This window comes from Gopherus flavomarginatus, chromosome 5 (genome assembly GCF_025201925.1).
Source record: "Gopherus flavomarginatus isolate rGopFla2 chromosome 5, rGopFla2.mat.asm, whole genome shotgun sequence".
NCBI lineage: Eukaryota > Metazoa > Chordata > Testudines > Testudinidae > Gopherus > Gopherus flavomarginatus.
Genome location: NC_066621.1, coordinates 24481650 through 24499414, shown reverse-complemented (window position 1 = coordinate 24499414; position 17765 = coordinate 24481650). Strand labels below are relative to the sequence as shown.

At 48.6% G+C, this 17765-nt stretch overlaps 1 protein-coding gene across 7 annotated transcripts in view; it reads left to right on the top strand.

The window, feature by feature from the left end:
• Nucleotides 1-17765, top strand: part of PPFIA4 (PTPRF interacting protein alpha 4) — a 204969-nt gene that overhangs the window by 168268 nt on the left and 18936 nt on the right. For 5 of the 7 annotated variants that reach the window (XM_050956078.1, XM_050956080.1, XM_050956077.1 and 2 more), the window contains exons 23-26: nt 8014-8076; nt 9169-9195; nt 15058-15233; nt 17141-17238. In XM_050956078.1, the coding sequence (XP_050812035.1) occupies nt 8014-8076; nt 9169-9195; nt 15058-15233; nt 17141-17238 (364 nt within the window). Of the gene's footprint in view, nt 1-8013; nt 8077-9091; nt 9196-15057; nt 15234-17140; nt 17239-17765 lie in introns of those variants that run through there. The other 2 variants (XM_050956083.1, XM_050956084.1) reach the window with 2 other exon arrangements.

Sequence of the window (17765 nt, the reverse complement as noted above, 5' to 3'; positions counted from 1 at the left end):
TACTTGATACCAGAGATTATCCAGTGGAGCCGGCTGTGAAGGGAGCAGAGTTTCATTTTTCTTGGGCACTTGCAGGTGAGCAGGAATTCACAAGACCATTGCTGCAGCTTGAAACAGCCAGACGATGAGGGTGGAAGCTGTAGCAGACTGCTTCCTCCCAGTTAAAGATAAAGTGGTTTGTGCTAATGTCACCTGCTAACTGAGGCTCCTGTTTGGATTTCATTCAGCCTCTGAAAAGACGAAGTACTAGAAGTCTGGGAATCTACCTCCAAGCGGTGCTTATGTTCCCAGATAAATTATTGCTTTGTAAGGAACATATATGACTTACCATGCTGCAGCAAACCTATCTGGTCCATCCAGTATCCTGTCTCCATCACCGACCAAGAAGCTTCCGAGAAAGACATAAAACCCTTATGATGTACCTGGCCAATTGCACGATACTTTCCGGGGGGTGAAATTCCTTCTTGATACAGGCCTCCTGACCTCTGAAATCTGATGCGTGATATATGCTTCAGCTTAGGTAGTGTAACTGTGATGCTATTCTTGCTCCTGTGACTATTGACTCTGTTTTTCAATCTCATCCCATTTTTCTTCTTCGAGTAGATACAGCCATGTATGCTACATAGGTGTGTGCATGTCCAGTGCACCAGAGCCAGAGAACTTTGCCTAGCAGTTCCCATAGGGGCGGCACTCACACGTTGTGCCCTGAGCCCCTCCTCTGGCCATATAAGGGCAGCACCACCCCAGCCCCTCAGTTTCTTCTCACTAGGTGTGGCTACAGTCAGAGCTCCATGTGGTGTTTCACTCCCTGCTTGTTGGTCTGTCTCTGAGAATTTTTTTCTTACATATAGCAGTTAGTAGTTCCTCTGGGTAAGTTTTTCTTAGTTTAGCTATAGCGGCTGGCTGCTCTCTGTCACATCCTCACCAGGATTCAAGCGTTGTCTGTCAGGTGGGGCGACCATCCCCAGCAGTGACCCTCACACGAGGTGAGCAGTGCTGTATCTGCAAGTCGTTCACAAAGAGAACTTGGGCAGTGAGACTCATAGAATCATAGAAGATTAGGGTTGGAAGAGACCTCAGGAGGTCATCTAGTCCCACCCCCTGCTCAAAGCAGGACCAACCCCAACAAAATCATCCCCACCAGGCCTTAGAGGCCTTTGTCAAGACGGGCCTGAAAAACCTCTAAGGATGGAGATTCCACCAACTCCCTAGGTAACCCATTCCAATGCTTTACCACCCTCCTGTTGAAATGATTTTTCCTCATATCCAACCTAGACCTCCCCCCCTGCAACTTGAGACCATTGCTCCTTGTTCTGTCATCTGGTACCACTGAGAACAGCCAAGCTTCATCCTCTTTGTAACTCCCTGCCCCCCTTCAGGTAGTTGAAGGCTGCTATCAAATCCCCCCTCACTCTTCTCTTCTGCAGACTAAATAACCCCAGTTCCCTTAGCCACTCCTTGTAAGTCATGTGCCCCAGCCCCCTAATCATGTTCGTTGCCCTGTGCTGGACTCTCTCCAATTTGTCCACATCCCTTCTGTAGTGGGCGGACCAAAACTGGATGCAGTACTCCAGATGTGCCCTCACCAGTGCCGAATAGAGGGGAATAATCAATTCCCTCGATCTGCTGGCAATGCTCCTACTAATGCAGCCCAATATGCTGTGAGCCTTCTTGGCAACAAGGGCACACTGTTGACTCATATCTAGCTTCTCGTCCACTGTAATCCCGAGGTTCTTTTCTGCAGAACTGCCACTTAGCCAGTCGGTCTCCAGCCTGTAGCAGTGCATGGGATTCTTCCATTCTAAGTCCAGGACTCTGTACTTGTCCTTGTTGAATCTCATCAGATTTCTTTTGGCCCAATCATCCAATTTGTCTAGGTCCCTCTGTACCCGATCCCTAGCCTCCAGCGTATCTACCTCTCCCCCCGGCTTAATGTCATCCGTGAACTTCTTGAGGGTGCAATCCATCCCATTATCCAGATAATTAATGAAGATGTTGAATAAAACCAGCCCCAGTACCAACCCCTGGGGCACTCTGCTTGATACTGGTTGCCAACTAGACATCGGGCCATTTATCACTAGCTGTTGAGTCCAACAATCTAGCCAGCTTTCTATCCACCTTATAGTCCATTCATCCAATCCATACTTCTTTAACTTGCTGGCAAGAATACTGTGGGAGACCATATCAAAAGCTTTGCTAAGATCCAGGTATATCACTTCCACCATTTCCCCCATATTCACAGAGCCAATTATCTCATCATAGAAGTCAATCTGGTTGGTCAGGCATGACTTGCCCTTGGTGAATCCATGTTGACTGTTCCTGATCACCTTCCTCTTCTCCAAATGCTTCAAAATGGATCCCTTGAGGACCTGCTCCATGATTTTTCTGGGGACAGAGGTGAGGCTGACCTGTCTGTAGTTCTCCTTCTTTCCTTTTTAAAAGATGGGCATTATATTTGCCTTTTTCCAATTGTCCAGGACCTCCCCTGATCGCCACAAATTTTCAAAGATAATGGCCAATGGCTCTGCAGTCACATCTGCCAACTCCCTCAGCACTCGGGTGCATTGCATCTGGCCCATGGACTTGTGCATGTCCAGCTTTTCTAAATAGTCCTTACCCTGTTCTTTCGCCACTGAGGGCTGCTCACCTCCTCTCCATACTGTGCTGCCCAATTCAGCAGTCTGGGAGCTGACCTTGTCCGTGAAGACTGAGGCAAAAAAAGCATTGAATACTTCAGCTTTTTCCACATCATCTGTCACTAGGTTGCCTCCCCCATTCAGTAAGGGTCCTACACTTTCCTTGACCACCTTCTTGTTGCTAACATACCTTTAGAAACCCTTCTTGTTACCCTTCACATCTCTTGCTAGCTGCAACTCCAATTTTACTTTGACCTTCCTGATTACACCCCTGCATGCTTGAGCAATATTTTTATACTCCTCCCTAGTTATCTGTCCAAGTTTCTGCTTCTTGTAAGCTTCCTTTTTGTGTTTAAGCTCACTGAAGATTTCTCTGTTAAGCCAAGCTGGGCACCTGCTATATTTGCTATTTTTTCTGCACATTGGGATGGTTTGTTCCTGTGCCCTCAATAAGGATTCTTTAAAATACAGCCAGCTCTCCTGTACTCCTTTCCTCATATTAGCCTCCCAGGGGGATCCTGCCCATCAGTTCCCTGAGGGAGTCAAAGTCTGCTTCTCTGAAGTCCAGGATCTGTATTCTGCTGCTCTCCTTTCTTCCTTTTGTCAGGATCCTGAACTCAACCATCTCATGGTCACTGCTGCCCAGGTTGCCACCCACTTCTACTTCTCCTACCAATTCTTCCCTGTTTGTGAGCAGCTGGTCAAGAAGAGCACGGCCCCTAGTTGTTCCTCTGGCACTTGCATCAGGAAGTTGTCCCCAACACTCTTCAAAAACTTCCTGGATTGTCTGTGCACTGCTGTAGTGTTCTCCTGGGAGATGTCAGGATGATTTAAGTCCCCATGAGAACCAGGGACTGTGATCTGGAAACTTCTGTAAGTTGTCCGAAGAAAGCCTCATCTACCTCATCCTCCTTGTCTGGTGGTCTCGAGCAGAGGCCCACCATGACATCACCCTTGTTGCTCTCGCCTCTAAACTTAACCCAAAGACTCTCAACAGGCTTTTCTCCAGTTTCATACTGGAGCTCTGAGCAATCATACTGCTCTCTTACATACAGTGCAACACTTCCATCTTTTCTCCCTAGCCTGTCCTTCTTGAACAGTTTATACCCATCCATGACGGTGCTCCAGTCACATGAGTTACCCCACTGAGTCTCTATTATTACAATCACATCATAGTTCCTTGACTGTGCCAGGACTTCCTGCTTGTTTCCCAGGCTTCTTGTGTTCGTCTACAGGCACCTAAGATAACTAGCCGTTTGCCCTGCTTTCTCAGTATGAATCAGGAGGCCTCCCATGTTGCACCCCCTCCTTGTGTTTCCTCATGGTATCCCACTTCCCCATTTACCTCAGGGCTTAGTTTTCCATCTTCCAGCAAACCTAGTTTAAAGCCTTCCTCACTAGGTTAGCAAGCCTGCTTCCGAAGTTCTTCCCTCTCTTCGTTAGGTGGATCCCATCTCTTCAGGAGTGGTGCCAGGGTTTTTGGCACCCTAGGTGGGGGTCCTTCCGCACTCCCAGTCATTGGTGGCAATTCTGCGGTGAGGGGGTCCTTCCGCGCTCCTGGTCTTCGGGGCACTTCGGCGGCGGGTCCTGGAGCGAGTGAAGGACCCGCTGCAGAATTGCCGCCAAAGACCCGGAGCATGAAGGACTGCCCGCCGCCGAAATGCCACTGAGGGAAGCAAAATGCCGCCCCCCTAAATCCTGGCGCCCTGGGCGACTGCCTAGGTCACCTAAATGGAAGCGCCGGCCCTGCATCTCTTCCTAGCAATCCTTCTTCCTGGAACAACATCCCATGGTCGAAGAATCCAAAGCCCTCTCTCTGACACCACTTTTTGTAACCACGCGTTTACTTCCACAATTCAATGGTCCCTACCCAGGCCTTTTCCTTCAACAGGGAGGATGGACAAGAACACAACTTGTTCCTCAAACTCCCTTTCCTTCTTTCCAGAGCCAAGTAGTCTGCAGTGACCTGCTCAAGGTCATTCTTGGCAGTATCATTGGTGCCCTCATGGAAAAGTAGGAAGGGGTAGTGGTCCGAGGGCTTGATAAGTCTTGGCAGACGCTCTGTTACATCCTGAATTTTAGCTCCAGTCAAGCAGCACACTACTTGAGTTTCCTGGTCTGAACGGCAGATGGACAACTCCATCCCTCTTAGGAGGGAGTCCCCAACCACCACCACCCGTCTCCTCCTCTTGGGAGTCATGGAACCCCCATCCCTAGGACAATAGATCCCATGTCTTCTGGTCGGTGGGAACTCCTTCTGATCCCTTCCCTCAGATGACTCTTCCAAACCAGTCTGCGCCATAGTACCTGTGCAGAGAGCCTGAAAATGGTTTCTTACCTCTATCTGCATTGCAGGCACATGGGTTCTCCTCTTCCTTCTTCTAGAGGTGACATGCTGCCAATTTTCTTCCCCGTTCTGCACTGCCCTCTGATTCTTCTGCATGCCATGCCTGCAGTCCCCAAACACTGGCTTCTATCCAGAAAATCTTTATCTTCTCTGATGCAGTGCAGTGTTAATACTTGGGTCTCTAGTCCTTTAACCTTCTCTTCCAATATGGAGACCAGCTTGCACTTCATACAGACAAAGTCGCTTCTGTCTGCTGGGAGAAAGACAAACATGGCACATCCTGTGCAGGTCACAACAGCTAATCACTCACTATCCAGATTGTCTTCCTTCTAAGAACCTCTTCAGATGCTGTATTTGCTGCTCACAGAAGCCTGAAAGGCAAAAACTGTGGGAACTCCCCTCAGGTGAACTCCCAGGCTAACTCCCTCTGTTGGCTTCTCCTCTGTTGGCAGCTCACTTGGTTCGCAACTGGTTGCTTTTTTATAAGGCTGCTGGCTCAAAGCAGTTGCCTCGGCTCAAAGCCTTCCCTCCAATCAATCACTCAAGGCCCACCTGGAACAAAGCACTCCCAATTCACACTTTTCAAACAAACAACCAGACAGTCAAACAGTCACACAGTTGGAACAGACCATGAGGCTTGCTTTGGGACCACGGCCCTCACCTGATTGGCAGTCGCCTTTGGAGCCTCCAAGCGAAGCTGCCCTGCGCTCAAGCTCTGATGTTTCCCACAAGAGGAAGAGGGGTGGTTCTCCCTCCTCTGGTATGGTGAGGAAAAGGTCCCATAAAATGAGCTAGGACCATTCCAGGGCTCGGGGACACTCCTCTTCTGTAATCCCTCTGGCACGCAGGATGCAGCAAGTCCATCTAACTGCTCCCCAGGACCACGCTGAGAGCCCCTACCATCAACTCCAGTTCTGGCCATGAGGCATCCATTGAGTCCGGTACTGATTAATGTCAGCACCAGTGCTGACTGACTCCATACCAACAGCGACTTGGTGGCATCTGACGTGCTTTGCCTCTCAGTCCCGGACTCTGCACTTATTCAGGAGTTCTCTGATACCATGGCTTCTACCGCCTCATCCCAGCTCTGATATTGGCACCTTCTGGCTACGTCACAGAGCCGCCAGGTTCATCAGCACCACAGCTTGCACCACCCAGGCCTCAGATTGTGGAGCATCTTTGGTACGCCCTTAGCCTAGGTACCAGCACCTCTTCCAGTACCATGTGGGAGTGTTCCTCATTCAGTGCCAATCCCCCATTCCTCTTCATCACCGATGCTGCCCTCGTATGGGGCTTCAGATGAGTCTGACTGTTTGTTGCCCTGTCAGTGCTGGCTCCCCTGTTGTCACTAGAGACCCTCTGGGACTTCTCAATATCCAGGTCAGGGTCATCTCCTCCCTCGTCATCAAATATGCACCAGAGATTGTCCGCGGCTCACCATTGGTACTGAGATTGGCATCTGTACCATAGTCAAGAAGGGGCACTTGGCCTAGTGCCTACTGGCCACCAATGCTTTATCCCTATGCCCAGTGTCCTCTTTAGACTCCTTGGGATGTTTCTCGGTCCCTAAGATCCTGCTCTTTGACCTGCTCCGGATTGAGATCACCAGTCCCGTTGGTGGCTCCATCTGTCAAACCATCTCAGCGGCCGGTGACTGCTGAGCCCGTCCTCCCGTACTCGGGTTATTCCAACCAGATCTTATGGTGCCAGAACAAGACTTGTTGCTGATGCAGTGAACTGCCTTGGATGACTTTCCCTTGCCAGAATCTTCCCCTCCATCAGGACCCAAGGACTTTCAGGCATATCAGAACCTCCAGAGGCAAATGGGCGCTACCTTGGGCAGGCCTCCCTCAGGAGAATATGCATAAGCTTCTGTCTGATGGCCAGGTTTTATTTTCACAAAAAAAGATGAAACCCTGCACTCTTTTAAAGACCCCCACCACCACCCAGGCTACTTTACATTCTTTGGGAGTATACACTCTGGCCATGAAGAGATGCCACTGTAGCTGTCAGTAGCCGCTGCAACTATGTATTCTACTTAGGTGACTCCCACGCAGGATGCGTGGGAGGTGGAGCTTGGAGTCTGTTTAAACAAGGACTTCAGGATTGCCTTCCCAAAGTTTGCATCTGATTTGGGTGCAGCAGCGATTGGTAGACGCATGCACAGAGGACCAAGTGGCAGCCCTGCCAATGTCCAATATAGGAATGTCACTTAGAAATGTCATATACTTGAAGTAAAACAGTCACCTACCTGTACCTGTTGTTCTTTGAGGTCTGAGGCGGACGTGTATTCCACGGCCCACCCTCCGTCCCCTCTGCATTGGCGTCTATGCTTCTGACATTTGCTGCAAAGGAACTGAGAGGGTCAGGGTGGTCTTGCCCTTCTGTGGCCAGGGGAGTGGCTGAGCACTGCCCCATGGGTACTGCGAGGCAAAGTTCTCCGACTCCAGTGCTCTGGGAACTCACCCATCTAAGTAGCAGACACATCTCAAAGAACAACAGTTACAAGTAGGTAACCATCTTTTCCCCTCACTTGTATTCCAGAGCAAAAAATTCCACTAATTAAATACGCATGGTGTAAAATACTACTGCATTTTATCCATTTTAAATGTGCTCTTTGTTCTTGGAATGGGGTGGCTGGGCGCACCGCACCGCTCATCATTCTATACTGTCACATTTCTTATCTCTTTTACCAACGTAGGGAGCCCTAGGTGAGTTTCATGGAAGCTGAAAGTGTGTGTCTCTACAGGAATGTGAGGAATCCACCAGTGTCCTTTATATGTAGATAAACAGAACCAGATTCTGATCTCAGTCTGGTGTAAATGAGCAGAAATTCCTCGTGTGAAACCAGTGAGAGAGAAGAATCCAGCCGTAAAGTCTGTATATGTCTCATTGTTATCCACTGTAGAACCTGAAATACCATCTCTAATTGAACTTGCTTCACCTAGAATTTTGAGCTGACGGTTGTGCCCCCGTTGTAATGTGCCATCGACCTTTCTCTGATCGACCTTTCTGACCTTTTCCCTCTAGTCCTCCGGAAATGTCTGGCTCACACACGAGGAGATGGAGAACATGGCAACTTCCACCAAAACGGTTAGTTTCTTGCGTCTAATCCCATCTCCCATCTGAGTCGCATGTCAGTTACCATGCGTAACACTGAAGGAGTGCTAGTGCTGAAATCTCAGTCCGGTGAATGGAAAGGGATCTGTATCTCATGCAGTCATGGCAAGCTGCCTTTTGGAAAATGATTTGCGCAGTTTCTATCGCTGCTTTTTTATTCCCACTAGTAAGAAATGTGTTTTCCTTTTTCAGAGTCCTGCTGGTTTTGCTGAGACCATGATGACTGTCTCTCTCTGTCCACCTCTAGTTAAAAAAAAAAAAAAAAAAAAAGGTGCAGAGAAGCCAGCCTAGAATGTGAAATCCTGACACCCTCCCCCCCCTCAAAGTCACTGGCCAAACTTCAATTTATTTCAATGGGGCCAGGATTTTAGGGATCTCAGTCTCTTTCTTAGTGGCCAGGTGTCCACATCACACCACCTGCCCTCACAAGGGATGTTAATTGGCCTGCGTTGGCCCTGCAGATGTTGAGTGTGGGTCACCAGCATAGTGTCCAGGTCAGGAATGGAGCAAGCTGGCTGGGTAGTGTGATGGAAGCTTGCACTGCCGCTGCCTTACTTGTGTCTGTTCTTTGGGAAATGCAGGCTCTCAGCCTGGCATCCCTGCCCAGTGCTACACCTGCTTGTCACAATGAGCATGTGCTCTAGAGGTATCTGTGCCAGTCTCCAAGCCTGAAGTAACTGTGCTGGGGAGAACAGGACTCCTGGAGCATAGCAGCATTGTGGATGAAAAACTGGCCCCCATCGAAGTCAGTGGCAAAATTCCCTTTGATTCACGCAGGATCAGGATTGCACCAGTGCTCACTTGCTCTCTAGCTGAGAGACACATGCTCCTGAGTTGCATATGAAGTGGGCATTCCCATTTCCTGTCTGGCTGACTCAGGTCAGGACTCTCGCAAAGGACACTGAGTCCCTCTAGTTCTAGTACCTTTCTTCTGACCGCAATGTATCACCTTTCAGATACATGTGTTCTGTTCTGTTTATGTTTGAAGGGCGTGATCCCCCCCCGTGGCAGAGGTACTGACTTTACCTGTTGTTTTTGTTGACATGCTACATTTGTTACAATTAGGACACAGAGGAGGGCAGCTGGGCACAGGTGAGATCCTCCATGTCATCTCTTTCCATGTCTGTTAGCTAGGCGAGCCGGGCTCAGGAGCAGGGCCTCCACCCAGGGAATCTCACACAACCCTCTTGTAAATTGAATGCCTTAGTGACACTGTGTGTGTCCAATCACATCACTCCGTTTCCATGCAGGCCACTCCCTCGGACAGTTAGTCAACATTTAGCCCCGCCCTTTTCCCCCTTAAACCCTACCCCAAAGGGACGTCACTGGAAGGTTGGTGAAGGCAGCAGCAGAGAACACTCAAAGACAAGGGAAAAACCTTATTTTCTCCTGTGGTTTGTTGACTCCTCCTTTGTCTCATTTTATAGCAGGGATAACGTTCACTGAGCTGGAGCTTCATCTCTTGCCTATGACCAACCAATAATATGTACTAGCCAGCCTCCACGCTCCTGCACCAGGAACATGGCTCTTTCATTGCTGGCTGGGGTTGAATGCCATGTTTCTTTTGACTCTTGTTTTAGATGTCCCCAGAACTAACACAGCGCACAATTTCTGAGTTTGTGTACTGCAGGTGACAGCCTGGGCTGAGGTTTGGCATGTTGGGGAAGGGGCCTTCGCCATTTCCAAGGTGTGGAAAATCCATGGCTAATAGCACTGCGTGCAGGACTGGCTTCAGGCACCAGCAGAGGAAGCACGTGCCTGGGGCGGCACGTGCCTGGGGCGGCATTCCTGCCATTCTTGGGGTGGCACAGTCCAAGCGGCTTTTTTTTTTTTTTTTTTTTTTTTTTTGCTTGGGGCGGCAAAAATGGTAGTAACTTTCAGCCGTGGCTGTAGTAACTCTCAGCCCTGGGTTCCCTGCTGCCTGGAAATGGTTTTCTAAAATTGGGGACCTATTTCTAGTAAAAATGCTTGTGATCTCATCTCCCCATACATGGTATGTCCTGGGGTCACCGGTTATGGTCCATCCACCCCACAGTCGGTTAACAAAGCTGGCAAATGACTAGATGATAGAATAAGCTACTTGGGCCCAAATCATTCCCCCACCCCCAGCTTCCAGGGAGCTCTGATTTGAGTCCGGATCTGGATTCCGGTTCTGATCATCTGGGCGCCTCTAGAGTATATTAGCCAGGACTTTCCTTCCATGGACTTCATAAAAAACATAGGGCAGACAGTGTAGCCATGTTCCAGCAGTGATACAATCCCTCCTCTCTCCCCACCATCCTTAGTAACCTCAGCCCTCGCCTGTTCTGTTTGATCAGCCATGCCTGTCAAATGCGTCACTGGCTTTGTAGCCAAAGACAAGACATCTCTGTTCTGTTCAGTGCACGACTATCCTTTCCATGAGAAAAGAGTAAGACCTTCCGTTAGCAATAGTAATAAAGAGCCTGAGAACAGCTGTAGTGCTGCACATCTGGCAGCATAAGCTAACCGCCTCATTACCCCAGGAGGGAAGGAAGTAGCCATTTATAGAGGGGGGTAGAGGTGGGAGAATGAAGAAAAACTGAACTGACGCCAAGCAAATTGCCTTTCCTGGTAGGAAGACAACACTGCTCCTGCTCCCAGTATTGAAACAGGGTCCATTTTAGGGATACCCCGGGGGAGGGGGGGAAGTGAAGCAATTTGCCCCAGGCCCCGCAAGGGCGCCCACGAGAATATAGTATTCTATAGCATTGCAACTTTTTTTTTATGGAAGGGGCCCCTGAAATTGCTTTGCCCCAGGCCCCCTGAATCCTCTGGGTGGCCTGTACGTAGAGATGGGACAGTGCTTCCTGCCAAGGATAAAAAACCAGGGGTTGATATACCACATGTAGCCCTCCAGGTCCTACCCACCCATGAGAGTCCTGCTCACTTGCTGATGTGGTTGGAGTTAATGAGAGTATCATTTGGGCCTGATCCTTGATTGCCCTGCACCTGGTGCAAAGAGGGTGCTGATCTGCCATGTGGATGGGGTGGCATTTTAAACTGACTTGAGACTGGTGTCAGTAATCGCACCGGGGGCAGGGCAGTGGAGCACAAGGCCCTTTCTCTTCCAGACTTGGGGCTTGCTCTGGAGAAGTGCTGAGCACTCCCAGCCGTTGCGGGCATCGGCGAATGCTGAGCCACTGAGCTTTTCTCAGCAAATTCTCTGAGTTGCCCTATTACCAGTATAACATTTACATTATGAAATTTAAGTAACAAAATATTGAGAGAGGAAAATTTTTGACCGCTGGTTTTAATTTTGATTTATATAACATCATTCGTCCAAATATTGCAAACGTTAATTAAGCTCACAACATCTGTGTGGGATACTGTTGGCAAGTATTAAACTGGTTACACTTAAAAACAACAATGTAGCTCATGCCCACTCAGCCTGATGCTCTGTCACCCTCTAGTGGTGGATGGCGCACATATAGAGGTTGAAGAGTTTGCTGCAGCTAGAATTAGTCCGGAATTTTTTGACAAAATATTTTTTTCATCCGAAAATGCCATTTTATTGAAACCTAACTGTGAGCAGGAAAGGGTGGATGCAACATATTTCCCATTCTGAAAAATTAGTTGGGAAAAAAATTTTTCTAAATTACTGGAATGTCTCATTTTGACTTCTTTTGAGATGCACAAATACCATTTTTTGGTTTGAAGTGACTTTTTGTTCTGAAATTTAAGTTAATTTAAGGTTTAAAAAGTAAAAAAAAAAAGATCATAATTGAAACAAAATGTTTTGAGATTATCAGAACAAAGCATTCAATAGACTTGATCTGAAAATATTTTTGGATTTTTCAGTTTGTGAAAATTTTCAACACTTAAATTTTTTGTCGCAGTTTGAGAGAGAGAGACTTTTCAGAGTCCTATGAGAAAACCATTTTCTGACCAGCTTCAGCCATGGCTAAGAGAGCTGGGTCCCTTAGCTCAGACCAGGGAGGGTCATGCTTGGAGATCCAAGGGTCCCCTCTTCCATTAATCCATCCAGGGTGGGGGCATTATAAATATAAATTTGTATACAGGCTTTTCATCTGTATTTCTCTAACCTGCAACATGTCTGCTCAGACAGAGATGCACTGACTCAAGTTATTTATCTAAACACAATTTATTAGTAATTGGACAGACAATTGCAAAAGCAAAATTCCCAATAAAATCAAGTTGGCTGAAAATCAGCCAACTTCTTCTAAATGCAAGCGCTTTGAAAAAACATCTTGCACCAACATGTCTTATATCAGAGGGGTAGCCGTGTTACTCTGGATCTGTAAAAGAAGCAAAGAATCCTGTGGCACCTTATAGACTAACAGACATTTTGGAGCATGAGCTTTCGTGGGTGAATACCCACTTCGTCAGATGCATGTAGTGGAAATTTCCAGGGGCAGGTATATATATGCAAGCAAGCTAGAGATAATGAGGTTAGTTCAATCAGGGAGAATGAGGCCCTGGTCTAGCAGTTGAGGTGTGAAAACCAAAGGAGGAGAAACTGTTTTTGTAGTTGGCAAGCCATTCAAACTCTTTGTTTAATCCTGAGCTGATGGTGTCAAATTTGCAGATGAACTGAAGCTCAGCAGTTTCTCTTTGAAGTCTGGTCCTGAAGTTTTTTTGCTGCAGGATGGCCACCTTAAGGTCTGCTATAGTGTGGCCAGGGAGGTTGAAGTGTTCTCCTACAGGTTTTTGTATATTGCCATTCCTAATATCTGATTTGTGTCCATTTATCCTTTTCCATAGCGACTGTCCAGTTTGGCCGATATACATAGCAGAGGGGCATTGCTGGCATATGATGGCGTATATTACATTGGTGGACGTGCAGGAGAATGAACTGGTGATGGTGTGGCTGACCTGGTTAGGTCCTGTGATGGTGTTGCTGGTGTAGATATGTGGGCAGAGTTGGCATCGAGGTTTGTTGCATGGATTGAGCTAGAGTTACTATGGTGAGGTGTGCAGTTACTGGTGAGAATATGTTTCAGGTTGGCAGGTTGTCTGTGGGCGAGGATTGGCCTGCTACCCAAGGCCTGTGAAAGTGTGGGATCATTGTCCAGGATGGGTTGTAGATCCCTGATGATGCGTTGGAGGGGTTTTAGCTGGGGACTGTATGTGATGGCCAGTGGATTCCTGTTGGTTTCTCTCTTGAGTTTGTCTTGCAGTAGGAGGCTTCTGGGTACACGTCTGGCTCTGTTGATCTGTTTCCTTATTTCCTCGTGTGGGTATTGTAGTTTTGAGAATGCTTGGTGGAGATTTTGTAGGTGTTGGTCTCTGTCTGAGGGGTTAGAGCAGATGAGTTTGTACCTCAGTGCTTGACTGTAGACAATGGATCGTGTGATGTGCCCGGGATGGAAGCTGGAGGCAAGAAGGTAGGCATAGCGGTCGGTAGGTTTTCGGTATAGCGTGGTGTTAATGTGACCTTCACTTATTCGCACTGTGGTGTCTAGGAAGTGGACCTCCCGTGTAGATTGATCCAGGCTGAGGTTGATGGTAGGGTGGAAGCTGTTGAAATCGTGGTGGAATTTTTCCAGAGTTTCCTTCCCATGGGTCCAGATGATGAAGATGACATCTCATGACATCTTCATCATCTGGACCCATTGGAAGGAAACTCTGGAAAATTTCCACCACGATTTCAACAGCTTCCACCCTACCATCAACCTCAGCCTGGACCAATCTACACGGGAGGTCCACTTCCTAGACACCACAGTGCGAATAAGTGAAAGTCACATTAACACCACCCTATACCGAAAACCTACCGACCGCTATGCCTACCTTCATGCCTCCAGCTTCCATCCCGGGCACATCACACGATCCATTGTCTACAGTCAAGCACTGAGGTACAAACGCATCTGCTCTAACCACTCAGACAGAGACCAACACCTACAAAATCTCCACCAAGCCTTCTCAAAACTACAATACCCACACGAGGAAATAAGGAAACAGATCAGCAGAGCCAGACGTGTGCCCAGAAGCCTCCTACTGCAAGACAAACCCAAGAGAGAAACCAACAGGACTCCACTGACCATCACATACAGTCCCCAGCTAAAACCCCTCCAACGCATCATCAGGGATCTACAACCCATCCTGGACAATGATCCCACACTTTCACAGGCCTTGGGTGGCAGGCCAATCCTCGCCCACAGACAACCTGCCAACCTGAAACATATTCTCACCAGTAACTGCACACCTCACCATAGTAACTCTAGCTCAATCCATGCAACAAACCTCGATGCCAACTCTGCCCACATATCTACACCAGCGACACCATCACAGGACCTAACCAGATCTGCCACACCATCACCGGTTCATTCATCTGCACGTCCACCAATGTAATATACGCCATCATATGCCAGCAATGCCCCTCTGCTATGTACATTGGCCAAACTGGACAGTCTCTACGGAAAAGGATGCATGGACACAAATCAGATATTAGGAATGGCAATATACAAAAACCTGTAGCAGAACACTTCAACCTCCCTGGCCATACTATAGCAGACCTTAAGGTGGCCAACCTGCAGCAAAAAAACTTCAGGACCAGACTTCAAAGAGAAACTGCTGAGCTTCAGTTCATCTGCAAATTTGACACCATCAGCTCAGGATTAAACAAAGAGTTTGAATGGCTTGCCAACTACAAAAACAGTTTCTCCTTCCTTGGTTTTCACACCTCAACTGCTAGACCAGGGCCTCATCCTCCCTGATTGAACTAACCTCATTATCTCTAGCTTGCTTGCATATATATACCTGCCCCTGGAAATTTCCACTACATGCATCTGACGAAGTGGGTATTCACCCACGAAAGCTCATGCTCCAAAACGTCTGTTAGTCCATAAGGTGCCACAGGATTCTTTGCTGCTTCAACATGTCCTAAAGTGCCACCACTAAGTCCCCTGGAAAGCTGTGTCTGCAGCACTGCTGAGAGCCGTCATGTATCCACTGCTTTTCCCTTTGCTTTCACAGACGCTGGCCTATGGGGACATGAACCATGAATGGATTGGGAATGAATGGCTGCCTAGTCTGGGGCTCCCGCAATATCGCAGCTACTTCATGGAGTGTCTCGTTGATGCTCGGATGCTGGACCACCTGACTAAGAAAGATCTCAGAGTGCACCTAAAAATGGTCGACAGCTTCCATCGGTGAGCTGGTCTTCCATGGAAGGTGTTAAGAGTATTAAGTCCCTTCCTGAGCAGTAAAGGAGAAGGCCTGTTGCAAACAGAATAGCACATGGGGGATGTAGGTCTTGTGATTTCAAGGGTTCCTAAGTGGGATTCTTCCCAGATTTTAGCCAGACCCAGCTGGTGTGGCTGAGCATTCTCAGACACTGGCTTTGGAGGAAGAGTTATTCAGGTTCAAACTGGATGATCTGGAACAACGTAGAAAGGCTGATGTTCTCCTTCATGAAATTCCCTGTGCAGATCCCCAGTGTAGGTGGTTGCGTGGCACAAAAGCACTCAATCCAGGTCAACCACAAGGGGTAGTGCAATTTTTGACCCAGGAGTAGAACATCCCAAACCACAAAGGTAAAAGGCCCCTTCTGCTCATCTGTCTGTCCCACCATTTGTTCACCTGCTGGAGCAGTCATGGAAGCAGCTCATCCATTTCTCTGACCTTGTATTGGGGGGAGGGGGTGTAAGAACACTGGGGTTGCAGTTGGAGTTGCTGCTGTCGGCTGTAGAGTGGGCGTTCCTAGACAAGACTTTTCTGTCACTTATGCTCCAGATCAGCTTGCAGGCCACGTATGGGGAGATCCTGAAGCCCTGGAGGGTTGAGAGTGCTGTGTGGATCTGCGGGTGACAGACCTTCCTGTGGCGTTCCTCTCTCTGCCCTCCCCAGGCACGTCACCAGGGGGTCACTACCGTGGGCAGAGCCTGTCCCCGAGGAGTCGGAGAAGAGCTCCAGGGCTTTGCACCTGGACGTAAGAGGCAGCATATGGGTTACAAAGACTTCACTGGGGAACTGCAGCCGGGCTGTCCTGGCAGGAGCTTAACCACAAGTGTGTGGTTGGGGGCAGGGAGCATCCCACCCCCCCCACACACACACTTGGGGGCTGTCAGTGCAGGCCTAGCTCCCTTTGTGCACCACTAGGGGCGAGGAGGAGGCAAGGCCATGATCTCCCGTCCCTAACGCCAGCCTGTTATGGCACGTGGGGTGAGGACCGTGTACTGCAGCCCCTGATGGTGTGTCCCAGCAGGCATGCTCCCCGACACGCTGAGGCACTGCAGGAGGAATTCTTGCTCTCTGGGGCTGCGTTCCTCCTGGACAGCCCCCTGGGGTGCAGCTGAGAGCTGGCTGGCTGGCTGAGAGCTGGGTTGTGTCCCCCGCTCCCAGGAATAGAAGTTGGGTGCGTGGTGGGTCTTCAGAAAGTCCCACCGAAACCTCCTCAACAAGGACAGTACGACACCTCTCGATCCTTGCCAGTAAGTGAAGTGCAGGTTCCTGGGCCCTGCGCAGCATCAGGACTCCCTGGTACTTCAGGAACCCCTGCTCCAGCTAACAACCGGGAAGCCAGAAGCTATAGAATTCCCAGGCAAGAGAGTTCTGACCTGTCAAAGGGCTTGAATTGGTGAGTTTGGATCCATGTCCTCCCATGCAGACAGAACAGGTGGAGGCTGAATGCCCCAGTACAACGGATAATGCATATGAATACAGGACTGAATGGGACAGACATATCCCAGCCTAGGGACAGCAAACCCCTAGGCCCAGATCCAAAGTATTTAGATTCCTAACTACAATTAAAATCAAGGGCTGTTAGCTGCCTACGTACCTTTGAGGATCTGGGCACTAGAGCTGGCCCTGTAGAGTACAAAGACTCTGGCAGGTGAGCTAGCTGGAAGGGTTTCTCTCAGTGCTAATGTCTTTGACCTTCTCCACTATGCTGGTTTTGGTTTGAGAGTTTCTCTTTAGGGAGTTTCGATAACAAGGTTCAACCTTTTCTTGGAGCTTCCCTCCGCCAAGTTGTGAACCTCGCTGAGAAGCAGACGCCTCCATTTCTTGTGTTAGTGTATCCTGTCCCGAGCGTTGAGCATGTATTGTGTTTTCCCAGCACCAGCCTCCAGTATGGCATCATGTGCCTGAAGAGGTTAAATTATGACCGCAAGGAGCTTCAGAGGCGGCGAGAGGAAAGCCAACACGAAATCAAAGGTCAGTAACAATTTAAAAGAGCGGCTTGTGTCTCAGGGAAAATGACAGCAGAAGTGAACCCACCTTCTTCTATTTCCCTTCCTTTGTTTTTTAATCCAAAAGGCAACACTTCCCAACCGATATCATACAGTCACTAGCCATTGCCCCTTCTGTATATAGAGGAAATTGGCTTCTCACATATCCATGGAGTAGCTGTCGGCAAATTGTGACTTATTAATAAGTTCTGCTCTCTGCAAAATACTTGCTTAGAAGCAGAGTCCTTTTTACTGGTTCCTTCTTGTTTCCCTTTGAAGTCCTGATCCTGTTGGTCAGATTGCGTTCATTTGAACAAACAGGGAATTCTGACAGCAGGTGGGAGATGAATGGCAAGAGCAGAGAAGCCCTGAGGATATAAAGAGCCCCCAGTAGCAGCTCTATTGCAGCTGGACTCGAATGAAGAATTGGTTGAACTTACCTGGAGAGCCCACTTGATGACTGTATTTGACTTAAAGAATGCCTGCCCCCACAGTGAATTTAGTTTCCACAGG